Source organism: Eurytemora carolleeae, unplaced genomic scaffold (genome assembly GCF_000591075.1).
Source record: "Eurytemora carolleeae unplaced genomic scaffold, Eaff_2.0 scaffold853, whole genome shotgun sequence".
In the NCBI taxonomy this organism is placed as follows: Eukaryota; Metazoa; Arthropoda; class Copepoda; order Calanoida; family Temoridae; genus Eurytemora; species Eurytemora carolleeae.
This window is the reverse complement of record NW_019396821.1, coordinates 133,285-153,928: the sequence shown is the minus strand read 5'-3', so window position 1 is coordinate 153,928 and position 20,644 is coordinate 133,285. Positions and strand designations below refer to the sequence as shown.

General features: G+C 33.5%; 1 protein-coding gene across 1 annotated transcript; it reads right to left on the bottom strand.

The window, feature by feature from the left end:
* Positions 1–1,742: 1,742 nt before the first annotated feature.
* LOC111709042 (uncharacterized) lies at positions 1,743–20,632 on the bottom strand. Its single transcript, XM_023482623.1, has 16 exons — positions 20,107–20,632; positions 19,131–19,227; positions 18,503–18,637; positions 18,185–18,268; positions 17,762–17,803; positions 10,727–10,848; positions 10,410–10,450; positions 8,760–8,830; positions 5,927–6,033; positions 5,370–5,396; positions 4,928–4,977; positions 4,278–4,374; positions 3,589–3,664; positions 2,930–3,001; positions 2,219–2,314; positions 1,743–1,757 (listed from the first exon to the last, which is right to left on the bottom strand). Exons 3-16 carry the CDS (start codon positions 18,614–18,616, stop codon positions 1,743–1,745), a joined length of 1,014 nt encoding a protein of 337 aa, XP_023338391.1. The 5' UTR covers positions 18,617–18,637; positions 19,131–19,227; positions 20,107–20,632.
* Positions 20,633–20,644: the final 12 nt, after the last annotated feature.

Genomic DNA, 20,644 nt, shown 5'->3' with positions numbered 1-20,644 from the left:
TATTGAAAAGACATTAAAGGAATCCAGTGTACGCGATATTAATTATAAAAATAACACTTCGCCTATTTCTTACACTGAATGTTTGAAATCAGCACAAATGAACGACATGGTTTTTAGGATCCCGGCCCATATCAAGATTTAAAGTCGATAATAAAAACTATGACCCAACATTTTATTAAGCATGACGACTGACGAGGATAATAATCGCAAATTTTTAATTTTTTTTTGTAATTAAAGTTACAAAAGGAGTGTTTTTTTATATTAAAATCCTTGACCGCTTTCAAGACAATGTCAGGTTTTCCATTTTCAAACGTATCCTGAATTTTTGTCCTGTCCGGGAAATCAAATAATTGTAGAAAACGTTTCTTCTGCTAAAACTAAACAACTAATGAAATATTACAAACGACTTGATGTTCTTATTTTTTTCATATTTTCATATTTTTATTCAACTACAAAGCACGAGATAATACAAATAACAATCACAATTAACTATGTAGTTTGAACCCGTCTAACCAGAGTAGTTTGTTTTAATTGGTTGACCAACTATAAACGAATGAGAATTGTAATTAGATAAATACATGGGTGTACACTGTACAGTGTACATTTTAAACATAATAATGATGAAAAATCAGGAAAAAGGTAAGGGGAGGTGGGGGATTATAAGGAATTATATTATGCTCTTTTTTTTAACAGATATAACTTGCATAAATATCAAAAAAGATCTTGGCGACTTTTTTAAAACAATTTTGCAGATTTACTTTTTTAAGCTCTTATTCAATCGAATTCCATATTTTTAAAAGAAAGGTTAAACAAATGAGCTATAGGATAGACAATACTTTAAGATTATTTCCTTCAGTACGTATAGCTATAGTATAGTAGAAATATTGTCCTTACCTGAAATGTTTTTAGGTTGAAGTTTACCCACTGTTTCAATAATAATTTCTGGTGTAATATTTGCAAACACAAAATTTTACTCAGATGCTTTCATCAAATTTGTCCAACGTTCACTAAAAAAAATCATTAAAACCCGCTGCAATATTAGCAGATCCCACAACACTTTTTTATCATCAGTGAAAATTTCAGGAACAAAATGACTTTTTATCTTAGAAGAAATAATAGATTTTAGTAAACTTTTTGATGTCTTTTGAGTATTCTGTAAATTTTTAATAAAAATAACTAGTCTTGGCATTTTTTTGTTGTGCGATAAACAGAATTATATTTTCTAAAAGCTTCTATGTTATTTGTAGTTGGATTCAGAATTAGTTTCTTAAATGGAGTGTTCGCGAAAAATGAAAGGGGGTATAGGCTTAATGTGATAAAAAGCGCTTTTGATCGCTACTAATCTTACTTCTATCTGTTGCGTCTATAAGGAGAAAATTGTTAAAGACGTCTCATACCGAATAACTTAGCGTCCATACAAATTCACTTTGAATTTATCTTTCTACGATAAATACGTAATTTCCTTTTCCGAATAATTGAAAAAATTCTCTCACGTAAAAAAACATTTAAGATACCAAATAAAAAAGTCGCATTTCAACGTTCAAAGTGTTTTCAATGTAGAACAAAAAAGCTGATTGCTATTTTAAAAAGTATTTCAAACGTTTTAGTCCTCTAAGAACCTGGAGAGCAAGCAATTTCTAAAATTCAAATATTAATATATTTATTTACAGTTGTTTTCAAAATAAAACATGAATTTAAAAAAAGTCCAATTGTAGATTTCGGTTTACCAAGCAGTCCCAATTCTAAGGTCCAGACATCTAAACAAAACAAAAAAATGTTTATATAGCGAATTCACTAGTTTGTTTGGTGTTGAGAGTTGAGTGTTAACTATTGAGTACTGAATGTTGAGTGCTGAGTGTAGAGTGTAGAGTGTAGATTGTAGAGTGAAGAGTGAAGAGTGAAGAGTGTAGAGTGTAGAGTGTAGAGTGTAGAGTGTAGAGTGTAGAGTGTAGAGTGTAGAGTGTAGAGTTTAGAGTGTAGAGTGNATGTGTGGTGTGCCCTCCCTCCCTCTCACAATACAGTAAATAATAATAGAATAAAATGTGTGGTGTGCCCTCCCTCCCTCTCACAATACAGTAAATAATAATAGAATAAAATGTGTGGTGTGCCCTAATAATAATAATAATTATAATATCAATAAAAAATGAAAATGATTTTAATAATAAGTTTAATGATGATAATAATAATACGAATGATGATGATGATAAAAGTAATATACCTGCTGTAAGGCGTCCTGATGTAGAAAGGACGAGTAGGAAGAGTAGGACGAGGATAAATATCGTCCTCCACCAACTCTCACTCCACTCCGTGCAAACTAAGCAAAAAATAGTATGTTTTAACATAGTATTAGCATCAGTATTGTGCTCTTTGAATGAATAGATATTTAATATTACGATTACAGTCTAAATATTTAGATTTTATAACAGTTGTAAAATGAATTAATATAATATGTTACAAAATTACAAAATAAATAAATTAAAATTAAACAAGACACCCACCCCACCATACCCAACAAATAATGGTGCCATTCAGTTTATCAATGCGCTGTCGAAGAAAATTCAAGTGAGCATCAATTTGAAGTGGACATATGCACGATTCATGCCATTTATCGTATGAACACTGAGAAAGACATCGTCTTTTTTCTGTCTAAAAAAGGTGTAATTTCTTTAATTTCCTCCTTTTCTGCTGTATAGCCTACTTGCGCAAATTATTTTTATTGAGAATCGTGTTAAAAATAGTTTTAGGACAGATTATGCAATCAATCAAAGTATTAAAGAATATCCTTGTGAACAATGGATATGCATCTGGTCAAAATGATTGACGTCGAAAGACCATTTTAAATAGAAAATTCTTTTTTTATTTACCTGATACTAAAAATTGCTAAAAATAATTTCTTTAAAAAACAATAAATACTACAGAGTACAGGTACCTTGATAGGATTATACAGATTATTAACAGCAGAATCTATCTGAGATATTACTCGTTCCATCTCAAACATTTCCTTAATACAGACAAATCTTCAATATTTCCTAAATACAGACAAATCTCAAACATTTCATAAATACAGACAAATCTCAAACATTTCATAAATACAGACAAATCTCAAACATTTCCTTAATACAGACAAATCTCAAACATTTCCTTAATACAGACAAATCTCAAACATTTCCTTAATACAGACAAATCTTCAATATTTCCTAAATACAGACAAATCTCATCCACAGTTTTTTAATGCCTGAGTTGATTTATTGCTGTGCTTGTATGATTTATCACTCAATGCTTTTTCTGTGGGCTTATAAAAGATTATTTAGATTGAAGACTCGAAGAAATAAACGTTCGGAACCTTATTATTATCCTTTTGTTATGGAGAGCGTTGAGAGAAGGAAGTCTTACAATCCTATCCAGAGAAATACTACACGGTACTTATAGAGATTTCATTAGGTCTTTAGGAAAATCGCTAAGTAGCGAAACATACAGACAAATCTTAAACATTTCATAAATACAGACAAATCTCAAAAAATTCCTTAATGCAGCCAAATCTCAAACATTTCATAAATACAGACAAATCTCAAACATTTCCTAAATTACATTTTCGACTTCTCTTTTTCTCTTTTGTATTCCTTCTTTGTCCTTCAATAATTCTCTCACTTGTTCCTCAAATAATCTAAAAAGAATAAAAAAAATTTTAATTGAAGTAAAATAAGCCTAGGTTTGTCTGTGTGTTTAAAAATCTAAACCTGTTTGTCTGTGTGTTTAAAACTCTAAACCTGTTTGTCTGTGTGATTAAAACACTAAACCTGTTTGTCTATGTGTTTAAAACTCCAAACCTGCTTGTATGTGAGTTTAAAACTCCAAATCTGTTTGTCTGTGTGTTTAAAACTCCAAACCTGTTTGTTTGTGTGTTTAAAACTCTAAATCTGTTTGTTTGTGTGTTTAAAACTCTAAGCATGTTTGTATGTGTGTTTAAAACTCTAAACCTGTTTGTCTGTGTTTTTAAAGCTTTAAACCTGTTTGTCTGTGAGTTTAAAACTCCAAACCTGTTTGTTTTTGTGTTTAAAACTCTAAACCTGTTTGTCTCTTTGTTTAAAACTCTAAACCTGTTTGTCTGTGCGTTTAAAACTCTGAACTTGTTTGTTTGTGTGTTTAAAACTCTAAACCTGTTTGTTTGTTTGTTTAAAACTCTAAACCTGTTTGTCTGTGTGTTTAAAACTCTAAACCTGTTTGTCTGTGTGTTTAAAACTCCAAACCTGTTTGTTTGTGTGTTTAAAACTCCAAACCTGTTTGTTTGTGACCAAATGTAAAGAACTTTTTCCTTTGCTCTTAGTAAAGATGATTTCCCTTCTTCTTCTAGACCTGAACACTCATCCCGTATCCCTAGAATGTATGTGTTATACAGGGAAAACCTGAACATTTTGGAATAGGAAGACGACTTTTAGAGTCAAGTTATAACTTTAATTTCTAATAAACATGAGACAAAGTGCATAATAAGTGATGTAATAAGTTACTAGTAAAACTATTCGGTTCGTAACAATACTTAATTATTTCTTTAATGTCGTCTTCCCATTCCAAAGTTTTCTGGTTCTCATTGTATAATTGTTGAAAATATTTTTCCTACCTTAATAAAAATAGATATAGAATGGATTCCAAGGATTGAAAAACTTAGATTAAAATATGTTGTTAAGTCCAAGATCTACGTGTTATTATTTTATTCTTCGATATTCATTGGTGGCCATACCCTGCGGGGATAACTTTAATTAAAGAAACAAACATTTATCCTCAAATTTTTAAGTTCCCAGATTGGATATCGAGATCAAGCGTTTACGATTTACGATACTCCACACAAAAGTTTCGTTTTCTGATCGATTTCAATCTGATTTCTATAATTTCATATTCAACAATTTAAAATTGTTTAGATTAAATATCTTACTCTCTGAATTGTGAATAATGTTCTCACTACTCCAGGGAAGGAAAAGATCACTAAAAATAAAAATACAAAATAAATTGAAGAAATTTAAATTTTTCTCTAAAATGTCAAATGTCATTCATTCGCATGATTTAAGCAAGGGAAACGTTTTGCAGGCGCTTCATAACCTATTTAATAAAGCTCTTCGCTCATAAAGATATATATTTTTATGTTAGATATAGCTGGCCAAACAGCTGGACCAACTTGTTCGAAATTTTCTACAGGAAACCCTTGGAAGGACAAAGGCTGAAAAATTCGATTTTTAAAAATTCTGAATCCTCTATTTTTTTATTCGAATTTTTTCCCCAGATTTTTAAATTGACGGGCACTTGAGCTATTTATATGTATATATTGTAGTTAACAAAATACAAAGAATAGAAATTTTATAAAAGTTGGTTTATTTTACCTGTAGTTTTCGGAGTTTAAATCAGATCTAAAAATGGAATAAATATTTATCATTCATTCTTCTAGACTGAGATTTAGTTATTGAACTTGAAAGATTGAACTTTATTGACATAAAAAATGTCTTCGCAAGAAAGTTACTCAAGATTGATTACAAGAACAGAGACTGTATAGACGCAATTCAACGTGGTCCTCAATTTAAAGTGCGGCATGTTCAATTCCCAACGGTGCTCTTAAATAATCTAGTATAAAAGAGATATCCATGCTCTTAACTTTGAAAAATTATTTATTTTAAATGTGGCCTCTCTGAAAAAATGACTTGGTGATTTCTGGTTCAAAAACAATGGAGAAGATGTTAGAATTAAACACCTTTCAGGCTAAAAAAGAGGACGTCTTCTACATAGTGATCAGCTAAAGGAATAAAAAGGATTAAAGGAATTGGGCATGCCATTCAATAAATAAGAATTATTTGATTTTACACAAGCAGTCCCTTTCAGAAGTAAGATCTTCTCATTAAAATTGTTATCTCTTAAGGAAAAATGTAACTTTATTTATATTCACCTTTGTTCCAGTATTTGTTTATTTATTTCTATATTCTTCTTTGTACAGTTGAGATTGACCGTTAAGCTGCGCCGAGCTAACTCGCAGCTGCTCAGCTGATGGGTTACCTGGACACGATTTTCATATTTTATCAACTAATTAAAGGGACTTAATTTCATGTCACCCTCTATGCAAAGATGGCTATGCCCAAATTACAAAGCTTCCTTTTAAATCTTTATCTGATCATTAATGTAGAAGATGTTGACGTTATCTAGCCTTAAACCCGTTTAATTCTAAGTATTCCTGTTTGTTTCCTTAAGTAGAAATGCGCAAATCACCTTTAAAGGAAACCACAATTGAAAATAGTCTGTTAAATCAAAATTATTAACATTAATATATAATTCATACTTGTCCCTACAAAGGTTTTAAGAAATCGGGCATTGCCATCCTTGCATGTAGGGTCGCTTTAAATTATGTTTACAGTCCCTTTAAGCCTGAGATAATACAATCAATTTATTATTTCGCCTAGACCCGCCTAACCAGTGTTAGGACACTACAGAGCTAGGATGTAAATTTGGATTTGTTCTCACATTGAGCGGGGGAAGGCACACCACACCATTTTTTCGTCCGCACCATAAATGAAAGCGTCACAATTCAAAATTATTTATTCTTCTTTTTCGTCCGAGTGTCGTGCTTCTGTGTTTTAAAATGTATTTTTTATTCCTTGTAACACTTTTTTTAATTTAGGCAACGTAATGTTATTTAGTATGATTTGATTTTGTTAAAAATGCATAATGTTTGAAAAGTAAACGATATCAAAGCCCAATTTAGCACAAAACGGAAAATATATGTGCCTCACCCAGTTTTCGTCCGGACAACAATCTTTTCTGTTGTTTTCTTATTTTACTCCTAGATAAACTGTAATTTTGATAATAGTCGCTGGGATTTCAATAATCTACAACTGAAAAGTAACAGTTTTTATTAGGAAACAGCAATTAGTTTTAATTAGATGGGATTATGAAATAAAAATTTCCATGAAAGGGTGTTTGTCTACTAAATCTTTGAAAACCATTATATAAACAACATGACGTGGAGAAAAATTCAAATAAAATAATGTAAAGAACTTTACTGAAGAATGTAAACAATGCTTGACAAAAAGTTGTGGTCGGACGAAATTATGGTGAATTGTGAATTGTGGTCGGACGAATAAAATGGGTGGTGTACCCTCCCTCCCTCTCACAATACAGTAAATAATAATAGAATAAAATGTGTGGTGTGCCCTTCCTCCCTCTCACAATACAGTAAATAATAATAGAATAAAACGTGTGGTGTGCCCTCCCTCCCTCTCACAATACAGTAAATAATAATAGAATAAAATGTGTGGTGTGCCCTCCCTCCCTCTCACAATACAGTAAATATAATTTTTTAAAATTTTGAAAATCCGCGAAATTTTTTGTAAAAATCCGCGAATTATTTTTGTTTAGTTTTACGATGTACACAAAGAGAACATGTTTACAATTAATTTAGAAGATGGGCGCGAAGCGCCCTCTAAGGCTAGAAAGAAGGGCGCGAAGCGCCTTGAATTTCTAGTACAGTAAATAATAATAGAATAAAGGTAATCAAACTGTGGAAAAGGAAGACAACGTTGTACCAATTTTATGTGTATTTCATATTGTTGTAAATCTAAAAGCTTTACGAAAAGTTTAAAAATCAACTTATCCAGTAGAATGGATATATGTGTATTTTGCAAAATTGCTCTGTTTCATGTTTGTTGTGATAATAATAACTTAAGTCTTACAGTTGTCTTCCTATTCAGCAATATTGTGAATCTCGCTGTATCAAAATATCTATTTATGTAATGGTAATTGTTACTTTTTTTAAGTGCGAAAAAGTTTTTGCCGGGATTTTTATTCAAAATGAAAGTATTACGTTCGGTTTGAAAATACTTTCATTTTGATCTTAAACAAACTAGAAAAATTAAAAATTACAGCAAAAACGTTTTCGCACGCATGATACCCTTTCAATAACATTATAAACTATTTAAAAGCAGGCAGATAAAGTTACTTAATCACCCTGTTGTAGGGTGATTAAGTAACTTTATCATCCTACAATGAGACAAATTAGGTATGAAATTTGAAATTTTAATAGCAGGGTAAAAATTTTCAACGGGAAATATTTGGTGTGATAAATTCCATCAAAATTATCAAGATTATAGATCTCATTTTGCACTTCAACCTTTTGTTTTTATTTCCTTTATTTTCTCTATGTGAATTGATTAAAATGTGAGCAGAGCTCGCTGGTTTTTTGTTTGAAATCCAAAACAATTTATGATCTATCAAACAGTCAGGAGAAACACTTTTCCTTGGTAAATAAATATCAATAATTCTTTCATATTTCAATATGAGAAATTGCTTCCAAATGAGAATTTTAAGATATTACGTTTGTCACTCTTTTTGGGTTATACTGTTGAGAATCTGGCCCGACCTTCCCTTAAAATTACTTGATAGTCCCTTTAATTCATTCAAGAGTTGAGGAAACGAATTAAAAATCTTCAGTAAAGTTTAATAAAAGTGTGAAAATAGGTTTCTAAATATAAAACTGATAAATGGATTTTTTTTATTTTAAAAAAGTATTTCTTTCTAAGAAATATATTTTTGTTAAGCCAATGTACTTTTAAAAATAAAGAAGAATTATTACATCATTTTTAAAATCTTTTTAGGAATATCATCTGTAATTCACATCCATTTTAAAAATCTTCTGATCAAAAAACTGATCAATCATTTTAAAAATCAGCTGATTAATCAGCTAAATGATCATACTGTTGTAGGGTGGAAGTTCTAAAGAGTTTGTTTACCTGAAGAAAGAGTGATTTAAGTTCCCTTTGTACAGTTGTCAGTACATCCCACTCTGTACTCAGCTGTACATCTGTATACTCAGTACATGCAACACATTAATATCCATAGAAGGGGAGGATTCATTTGTTGTACGGCCCCGATTCATTTGCTGTACTGCCCCATTTTATAGTCTTATAGTCTTGTTGACTTTAAAAGTCAATATAATAAAATAAAAGAGATCTAAATGGATATTTCTAACATTTATTTAATAAAAACGAAAGTTTTGAAATAGTTTCCCAAGTGGGGTTAAAATTGGTTGGTTTAGAAATTAACAAAGGAATAAATGGTGAATATTTGGGGGGGACTTCATGGGAGTGATGTAGAGCTTCATGTTGGTGGAGTAGATCTACAGGAACTGAAACAGCAGGGCTTATCCAACCTAGTTGGCAGTGATCGCGGTATTATCATGATGTGGAGCTTCATGTTGTCTCTGGGTTACATGATAAACTGGGAACCCTTCGGGTAAGCGAGTATCTGCGTCATCATCATAAAGGAGTCAAGAGGCTCCCTGTGTCGGAGCTGTTACCAGCTCAACTCTCTAAACTTGACTGAGCTGGGATGTGAGGGGTGAGGCGGGAGCTGGGATGAGCGGGGTTTGACATGTGGGCACTACATGGAGGAAATGGATAAACACGTCTTGAGAAAAGGCTACGGCATTTGAGTCGGTAAAATCGTCTTCCTTATATTTCGAATTTATGTTAACAAGTCTGTATACCTAGCTGCCTGAAAGTCAGGCCGGTACTACAAATCTCGCCCTAGCTGCCTGCAAGGTACTACAAATGAACCGGAGTTTTCAGTGACACGCATTAAACAAGTTTCTGAATTGAAATGATTTTAAAGGGGTTTCCTCGACCAATTTTGCCAACAAAACATCTCTCGCAGCGCTCTGGATGTTTCGTACGCAATATTGGTCTTGAGAATCCTTTGAAAAGTCAAATTCGCTTAACTTCCTTGTAAAGAAGTTATAAAAATTATATTTCTTTATTATAAGTAGTGATGTGCGTTTGGTTGGTTCGTTTTTGCCTATATTTTCTTTCACAGCATATAGCAAATGATTAAATGGTTTCAAAATTCGAAACATTGGCTTTTCTAAGTTTCTTGCACTATGCCAATATTGATCCTGACAGAAAATATATGCGAGAAATAAACCAAAAACTATGCAAAAACGAATGCGTTATAACGAATGTTTTTGGAGCATTTTCCATTTTTTTAGGATAAGGATATTACGAAGTTAAATAATAACCAAAGCTTTAACAGACCACAGTTATGAATTCTTGGAAATTTTATTAAAAGTTTTAAAAAAAGATTATGAACAACTCTAATAACAAGGTGACCCTAGGCCTTTGATACATAATGCTAACCCAAAAAGGTCTAGGAAGGCCAAGGTAATGAATGGTTATATTTCCTCGTATATTTTTGCATCCTCGTTGCTTCACGTGAATGAAGAAATATCTCACTTTTTCAACTGTTCAACGCAATTTAACATTTTAACATTCACATTTAACATTAAACCCTAACTCAAAAGTTTGAAAAAGCTATTTTAACCCCAAGTATAGGATGGGGGGAGTACAAAGTTCCCCAATAATTTATAAGATCGCGCACATATTTCCCTAGTTCGTCTTGAACACTATCAGGCCACCATCTTTGTTCCCTAAAAACAAAACAATAAATATTTCTAAAATTAAAATATTAAATTATTCCATGGATGTGAATACCATTATTTCTGCCTTTTTGCGATGAAAGCAAGAAAATCTATAAAAACAACATTATACAAGGACTTGAGACTTTGACACAAAATTTTCTAATCTCTTTATCTTTGCAACCTGATAATTTAAACTCAATTTATTTGATCTAACAAAATTCACAGGTTGAAATATTCTAAAAATTAAACGACATTGGGTTGCAGAGTTATAATGAGGACACCTACCTATCCCGCCTGTTTCTTCGATTTACTTGAACTGGTGTCTCTAGAGCAATTAAAAACCTTCTCATCTCCCGTCCTAATTCCAGTAGTTCAACATCCTTAATCTCATGTAGGTTTAACTCTACCTAGAGTAATTAATTATAATCCTTCTCATCTCCCGTCCTAACTCCAGTATAGGTCAAAATTCTTACTCTCATGTAGTTTAAACTCTACCTATATTAGTAGTTATAAACCTTCTCATCTCCCGTCCTAAATCCAGTAGTTCAACGTCCTTACTCTCATGTAGGTTTAACTCTACGTAGAGGTATTATAAACCTTCTAATCCGTCCTAAATCCAGTAGGTCATAACCCTTACTCTCATTTAGGTTTTACTCTACGTAAAGGTATTATAAACCTTCTAATCCGTACTAAATCCAGTAGGTCATTACCCTTACTCTCATGTAGGTTTAACTCTACGTAGAGGTATTATAAACCTTCTAATCCGTCCTAAATCCAGTAGGTCATAACCCTTACTCTCATTTAGGTTTTCCTCTACGTAGAGGTATTATAAACCTTCTAATCCGTCCTAAATCTAGTAGGTCATAACCCTTACTCTCATGTAGGTTTTACTCTACGTAAAGGTATTATAAACCTTCTAATCCGTCCTAAATCCAGTAGGTCATAACCCTTACTCTCATATAGGTTTTACTCTACGTAGAGGTATTATAAACCTTAACCTTCTCATCTCCCGTCCTAAATCCAGTAGTTCAACGTCCTTACTCTCATGTAGGTTTTACTCTACGTAGAGGTATTATAAACCTTCTAATCCGTCCTAAATCCAGTAGGTCATAACCCTTACTCTCATTTAGGTTTTACTCTACGAAAAGGTATTATAAAACTTCTAATCCGTCCTAAATCCAGTAGGTCATAACCCTTACTCTCATTTAGGTTTTACTCTACGTAAAGGTATTATAAACCTTCTAATCCGTCCTAACTCCAGTAGGTCATAACCCTTACTCTCGTGTAGGTTTAACTCAAAGTTATAAAGTATAAGGTTAAATACTCTGGATGCGCTCTGAGCCTCTGATGGACGGAAAATGTTGTCTTTCTAAGAACGGACACACAAATACCTATTATGACGTCACATATACTTGATTAACTGATTGGAGTTTGTTCTCAGCTTAAAGACGAGTTAGTACCAATATTTGGAACAATTTTTTTAAAATCCATTAAAAAGTGAGACTAAGATACTTTGAAAGATTAGTTAATTTTTCAGAGAGTGGTGAGAAATTGTTTTAAATATTATTTTAATAAATAATCAAATAAAAATAAACAGGGTTTTATCAAACATCAAACATAAGTATAGTTTATCTAAAGATCATAATTAATTAGGGTTCACCTAAAAATCAAAAATTAATATGTTCTCTTCAAAGATTAAAAAAAAAATAAAGTTTATCCGAAGATCTTAAATAAGAATGGTTTATCTAAAGATCAAAAATGTACATGGTCTCTTCAAAGATCAAAAATAAGTATGGGTTATCCAAAGATAAAAAATCGATATAATTCCTTAAAGTTTCTTCAAACGTCACAAATAAATAATGTATTTTCAAAAATCAAAAATTAACATGGCTTCTACAAAATCAAAAAGAATATGGTTTCGTCACACATCAAAATAAATCTGGTTTATCCAAAGATCAAAAACTAATATGATTTCTTCAGAGATCAAAAATAAATATGGTATTTTCAATGATCGATAGATACATATCGCCTCGTCAAAGATCAAAATAATCTTTTTCTCAATTTAGGATTCAATATTTGCATTTTGAAATATGGGCTACGTCTATTTTTTAATGATATCTCTGCTCAGGAGACTCTATTTGCTTATTAAGCCACTTAATAAGTATAAACATTCTAGTTTTGCTGTACAGTTTAACTAAGAATGTCCAATGAGGGAGGGGGTGCAGAGGCGCCATGATCCCCGCAAAAATGATCTCCGAGCCTCAGGATTTGCAGAATTACCTCCAGGCCCCGCAAAACTGGTCTCCCAGCCTCAGTGACGTCACCAAGCCTCCCGCCATTCTGTCTCCACGCCCCGCATTTTGGCTCCAATAAAAAAATATTTGGCTTTTATTTCCACCAAGAACCTTTTTTTAAAAAATTCTCAACATGATGAAATAGTTCGGAATGATACATTAACATTTTGTATTAAAAAGTGAATTTTAATTGAGATTAAAGGCTTGTATTTTGTTTTTCTAAATTTCACAAATTCCTTAAATTGTGAAGAACTATTGCAGTTTTGTATAAAAGATAGAAAAATGTTATATTATTTTAGAGGGGTCTCATATACGAACCAAACAATATCAGCGGCAATTTACAAAACAAGGTAGTTTTTGTGAAATCCTTGTATTTGTGATTTTATCGTATGCTTTAGAAAATATTGAAGAACTATTTTAAAAAAATTAAAACAAAGAATTAAAATAATCTAAATATCTATTACATGTTATACTAACAGGTTAGGGCAGCTTCGTGTCATATCTTGTTGTTTTAATAAGTTAAATTCAATTCTAAATAGTTTTTCTTTTTTTAGCAAGAGAATTCATTTATTTGACTGAAAAAATTGATATACAGAGGTGGGGGGGGGGGTGCGCAAAAACTCGTTTATCATAAGACAGATCCTCATTAATTTGCATTTTTATGATAAAATGTAATGCTAAGGAATCGAGAGTTAATAAAATCTTCAAATCATGATGCCTTCTAAAATATTAGATAACTCGTTTATAAAGGTCGTCTTTTACTCTTTCCATCTTAATGTAAACTTTTACAGATAAACAACTCCAGAACAATTGAATGAATTAACATGTCAAAATTGTTGATTAAACGGTTCTTTAAACTATGACGGAGTCTACTATGAAGAGATTTATTTTGATATTTGTTTGGTAAAGCCAATAAATTTAAACAAAAATAAAAACAACAAGCGGAGACCAAAATGCGGGGCGTGGAGACAGAATGGCGGGAGGCTTGGTGACGTCACTGAGGCTGGGAGACCAGTTTTGCGGGGCCTGGAGGTAATTCTGCAAATCCTGAGGCTCGGAGGTCATTTTTGCGGGGATCATGGCGTCTCTGCACCCCCTCCCTCGTCCAATGGAGCATCAGGAACCTAAATAAATTTATCTTGGATCAGGAATCTTCTGACTACTGTTAAAAGTACAAGGTTAGTTGCATCAAAGATATGAGACATGAATGGTATGGTTGAACTTAAAATCTTACAGTTTATTTTCTTTTTAAAAACAATTTCTGCGAGCTTTCAAAAAGCTATTTTAAAACATGCAGTCATCTCTGATGTATCATCTTTTGGGCGTAACCATGTATCTAGAGTAATTTTACCTCAAAATGATTCTTGCATTACAATGGCATTAAACATTCTCAAGTCCAAAAATAGTTCTCTAGGAAATTACCGAAAAATTAATTTCATTTTAGATTCTAAATTATAAACATATTTTTATTGTGACTTTTAGGGTTAATTAAGAAACTGCTCCAGAAAACACGTGAATCTAACCTTGAATTCCTTCAGTATGACTGCTCCGACCTTAACACCGCCTCCACGACCGCCCAGGACCTCCTCACCATCCACTACTCCTCATCCACCACCAAACTTGCCTCCCCCCCTCTTCTCAGCACAGTCTTCAACCTCTCGCTAGTTTCAAACCTCCTAAACTTGATATACCTAACTGGAGCGGCAAATCTGCAGTCCAGGAGGTCGCTGAAGACCTCTCTTCCAAGATTAAAACTCTCCAGGCCAACCTGATCATCATGGAGAACTTCCACAACAAGGAGAACCTTCACAGCGTTGCCCTCACCCAGTCTCTGGTGCAGAACATCATGAAAAGCCTGCCTATGGAAGTGAGGCCATCTTTCAACGATCAATTCTCCAGGTTCCGCAATCAGTGTCCGGACAATGTCCGACCTCCGGCCACATTCTTATTCCTAGCCCAATTTGTAGAAAAATTGGAGAAGAACTATCGATCCACTCCTTATCTCTATGACCTTGACCTTGCTCTCTCAAACATAGGGGTCAAAGTGGTCAGACAGGGAACCTCTAAACCTAAACCTCGGCCTCCGAATTCTTCTGACCCAAAGAGATTCCGTCCTCCTAAACCCTGCGCCATGTGTACAATAATGGGGTTTGAAGCCAATCACTTTTCCCTCAGCAAATACTGTGAATCTGGTAGACTGAGCTCACCTGAGATCCTCAAGTTGATCTTCGACAATAACCTCTGTTTCACCTGCACTCAGGCTCACGGCAGTAGTTTTAAGTGTAAGCTTACTCTCACGAACGGAACCTCCAGAGTGTGTACCAAGGGATGCTTGCAGCATGGAGTCCCTGTGAACAAAAGGGCTTGCATACACAACAACCAGGCCCACTTTGTCACGGTCCCCAAGGTCAGCACCAACCAGTCTGTTCCCTTGGTCGAAACCTTGAACCTGGGCGGGACGAAAATAATAATCCAGTATGACACCGGCTGTCAACTCAGCCTCATCTCCAGGTCAGCTCTTTTGACCATACCTCAATACATGTACTCCGTGGGACCCTCGTACAAGATGAGGGTGCTGACCTACTCGGGGAAAGCAAGAGTTATCCTCATCACTGAGGTCAAGCTGAAGCTACTCGGGAAAACCCTAAGGCTAGCGATGATAGAGGACGACCTCAACAACGGTTCTGGATTTTCACTTTCAGTTCCTCACAAGTGGAGGTCGTTCACGGGAACCTGGACCTCACAGCATACAGGCCAAGTAGAAATTCTACTTGGCGGCGACAACAATTTATTCTTTCCTTCAGAGATTGAGCGTGACTCACAGGGAATGGCCCTGTACCGGAGCAACCTGACCCAGGGATACATGGTGTACGGATCTGTCCCCTCCAACATAGTCACCTGGGGGTAACCTCTTGACCCTCCCTCCAATCGTACCAGGAAATTCAAGAGGTCAACCTGGAAATCTGGAGAAGGAACAAGTGGGAAACCAGATCTTCCTGTTAAAAACTCGGAGAAGAACCAAGGAAACAGGAATAGAACCAGGAGGGAAACAAAAAAATCCTGAAGGAAATTGGGAGGAAAAACCAGGAAAGTAGGAGGTTAAGCAGGAGAAACATCAATTTCTTCTAGAAGAAATCAGGAGGAGAACCAGGAAGCTCGGGTTAAGAACTGGAGAAACGGGAAAGGAAACAGGAGGGAACCCAGGAGCTTCAGAGAGAAATCGGGAGGTCAGGAAGAGAAACAGAAGGAGAGCCAAACCCTGAAACCTAACCTGAACCTCACGCCAACCCCAACCTCTGTAAGATCTGACCCTACATTCACTCCACTTACTCCCACCAGTCCGGAATCCCAGAACTATTCCAACACTCCCGTCGAATCAGAAAATCTAGCTCCAGATCCGAGTTCCAGACCAGAGCCTACACAAGATGAATTCCACCCGGAACTCAAATAAATCAATCAATAGAGCTATACCCAGCATCAACAACGGAACCAACTATTTGAACATTTCAATTTTTTTTTAGAATACAAACAGGAAACATTTAAATATTTTAATTTATTTTTTTGGAACACAAACTGAAAAAAAAACGTTTCAATTCAAATTACTTAAACTTTCCCTAAAAATTACAAAACAAAGAACCTTCAATTTACGATTCTTGAAGCTGACACAATCATTCGCATTTCTATATTGAATTAAATAATGATCTTTTCTAGTTTAATTATTCCCTTTATCTTAGCTCTTTCATTTAATTTATGTTCAAGATTTCAGCCCATTTTCAGTTTACACATTAATTTTTTTTTTTTTTTTCATTCTTCCTTTAAATTATTTTAACAGATAAACACAGGAAAATGTGCGTCACAATTTCAATTCTACTTCACTACTTTAATCTCATCAGTTATCATTTGTTGAATGCTGTATTAATTAATGTACCTCGTAATTTACTTCTGTTTATTTCAATCAATCAATCTAGTACCTATCAATCATTCAAACTACATGTTTCTTATATTGTTAATGATTATACTTTAATTCTCGTATGATATCCAAACATCCTCGAACACCTGCCTGGGGCCAGTGTTAACCATTAACTTAAGACCTCCGTGTAATGTCGTCTTCAACTTGAAATCTACTCTCGGAGAAAACCAAACCAAATAATTTCAGCCCCATTCTCTTTGTTCTCTGTAGGACGGAGCCTAAAACACTTTCGTTATTGTGAAATCATTAAAGTTAAATAGGAATATTTTCATATGAAGCAATAGTGAATTTCGTCAAATATTCAACTGTAATTTTTTTTTCAGAAGTTTTAAAAAACGTATTTCAATACTGATCAACAAATAAGTCACCCCTTCTATCCTTAAATAATTCGTAAGATTTTTTCTACTATTAACATTCATTATAACATTGTACAATTAAACATGACCTATAATTTATGTTATTTTTTTAGGAAATAAAGCTTTTGTTGTCGATTTTCTTGATACTGGAGTTACTCTGTTGTGTGTATTTGCGGCCATCCGGGAAAGAATTGTCCGGGGAGAATAAATATCCCCCACCAGAATCTCGACAGGCCTAACATTCAAATTTGTCTGGGGTGTGTGCGGTTATCTGTCAACAAGGGTATAGAGGACTGACTAGGGAGTAAGGTATAGAAGGGAGATATAACTGACGCGGTTCGCCCTACCATAGATTATACATGCTTTGCAGACGGGTACTCCATTTGTATATAAAATATTCAGAAAAAGTTTATTGTATACGCGGTAATTACATCAAACCAATATTTCTTATTCAAATGAAGTACCGTCTGCAAAGCATGTATAATCATATGGTAGGGCGAACCGCGTCAGATTGTTTATGTTTGGTGACCCTGTGCCGCAATTTGTATGGAGACAACATTTTTCATGCATTGGAGTTCATCCAGAGTATTTAACCTTATACTCTATAACCTTGGTTTAACTCTACCCTAAAGTTATTAATTATAAACCTTCTAATCTGTCCTAATTCCAGTATATAAAATAATGAAGAAAAATAAACTACCTGCAAATCTACTCTGCGCTTCTCCAAATCATGAATTCTATCCTGAAACAAATTCTAAATAATAATTTATTTAAAAAAGACTAGCAGAATTATCATCTGTGGAAGGAACAAGATTTGAATATGCAGGGTGTCCCATTAAACTTGGGACTTTGTTAAAAATTTGTTAGACTACACTTTATGTAAATTCCGTGTAAATTGGGATTAAACCTGTATCGTCAGTAAGGATTAAACCTGTATCTGGAGTAAGGTTTTAACCTGTATCTGGAGTAAAGTTCAAACCTGTATCTGGAGTAAGGATTAAATCTACATCTGGAGTAGGGATTAAACCTGTATCTGGAGTAAGGTTTCAACCTGTATTTGGAGTAAGGTTCAAACCTGTATCTGGAGTGAGGATTAAACCCACATCTGGAGTAGGGATTAAACCTGTATCTGGAGTAAGGTTTGATGAATAGTTTCTTGAAACCTCTCCTCAGTTTCTTGAACTAATCTCTGTAAATCATCTCTAAGCTGAAATTTGATTGTAATCAAAGCCTCCTTTCTAGTATAAATTATTCATTTTAACTTTTGATTTTCAATGCATAACACTTTTTACAGATTTTTTTTGTTTAAATTGGTGGATTAAAGATTTACAAAACTTAAGATTTTTTTACATTTTTTACCAGACAAAAAGACTATTTTTAAATTCTGTGTACCAAGTTCTTTGAACAACAAAAAATATTTCTAAAAAAAAGCTTTTCATACCTTCTCCGAATTTCTTCTGTGCGCTTCCGCGTTCCTGCATTTGGTTTGAAGATCTGATCTCCAGTGTAAATTTGCCCCGTTTGATTCCGAGTGCGTGGAAGCCAGCTCAAACATGTTTTCAACATCTCCAATGTGCTAAAATGGACAATTCAGTGCAAGTATAGTGTATATTGGTGTCTGTTACCTATTTCGTGAAACATGGTTGAAATCTATTAAATTAAAATTTTGGGTGGATCCATCGATCTTTGGCTTTTAAAAGGCATCATTAATTTATGATAATTTTATGAACAGGGTGTCCCAATTATATTTTATATACAGGGTATCCTTTGTAAATTTTTATGTAACGGGTGTCCCAATCATATTTTTTATGTACATACTTTCCTTATAATTTTTCATGTACAGGGGTCCATATTATATTTTTATGTACAGGGTGTACCTATTATATTTATATGTACAGGGGTCCTCATTATATTTTTATGTACAGGGTGCCTTTTAATATTTTAATGTCCATGTGGACACTATTATGCTTTTTGTTCAGGAAGTCCCTATTATATTTTCATGTACAGGGTGTCCCTATTATATAAAACCCTGGAAATATATTATTGCCAAGTTTACAAAAATATGATACCTTTGTATGGAAGCTATATCTAGCCCTGTGCTCTGCAGGATTAATATGATGAATATAATCCTCATTAGAATTCCCTCTATGTACTGCAGACACCAATCTACATTAATAGTAATCTTTTATTATTGATTTATTAAAACTTTTCATTTTTGGTAAACTTTTTGACAAAAGAATTGAGTCTATGCTACAAATTCTGATTTTCTATTCCCTTTATCTTTGAAACCCAAATTCAGTATATTTGATAAGTTCTTTTTGTAAAATTGTAATATTTTTTTAATACAATTACAATCGGCATCAAAGTATGGCATTTCATTGAAAAAAAAAAATACAAAAAAATGAAAACAGTGCACTCCTAGATCATCTAGGAGTGCAGTGTAAAGGATTAGCAATGATAAAATTTGAACTCAGTGCCATGAAGGAAAAAAATAAATATGACAAAAGGACACAATATGTCAGTGTATGATGTACTTTTGCTGCACCAAATGGTTTAAAAAATTTAAAATAGTTGTCTCTGCACTCTCATTATATAAATAATATTAGCACAAACACGCGGCATTGTGCGGTTTTCTGTGCCCCTCAACCTTTTTCTGGGTGGAAGCCGACCTTTTCTACTTAAATTGTTTAAAGTCGTCTTCCTATACCACAGTTTTCTGGTTCTCATTGTTTTTGACGCTCTGTTTTATAGAATGAGAAATAGAAATATGTAGGTACTAGGTAGTCAAATAGTTATTCTATAGAAGCATAACATTTATATTCTAAGTGAAATTATGTGTCATATGTTCATAGAACTATTCAAAATCCTTACTTAAATCTAACATTTATTTTCCCATTCCACACTTTTCAGATTCTTAATTTAAGAAGATAGTAAGAACCCTATAATATAAAAAGAATGATTTAATATGATATTTTTAAAATTACGATGAGTTCAAGAAATGTAATCAGAGTACTACTTAAATAAAAAAGATTATCCTAAAATTACCCAAGATCCTTCCCCTTAAAATCCGGGTGCTTCCCTTTCACATCCGGGTTCTTCCCTTTTCTTTCCAGGTTCTTCCCCTTCACATCCGGGCTGTTCACTTTTCCATCCGGGGTTTTATCTCTTCTTTTCTTTGTTTGATGTTTCTTTTCATTATTTTCTGTATTTTTCTCGTCTGTTCTATTTAACAAGATAAGAGTAAGGAACGATATTTATCCTAAAGTTGTGACAAGTTAAATATTTTCCTCTCAAACTCTCCAACTGTGCACAACTTATTGGAAAACATAATGAACATGTTTTCACTTTCTATACCTTCCCTCCACTCCCCTCTTTATACCCTCCGTGAGTAACCTTCAATGTAAAGAAGGACATACATACCAGATCAAACCATAAGCTTATCATTTAAATGTGGAAGATATTTTCATTTTTCTAGCTTAAAGGGACTGGAGAGGAAAAATGAAACCCTAGAATCTAGGACGTTCATCGAGACATATAAGAGTTAGCAGTTTGATGTTCCTGTCTCGAGAAATTGAAAATTATA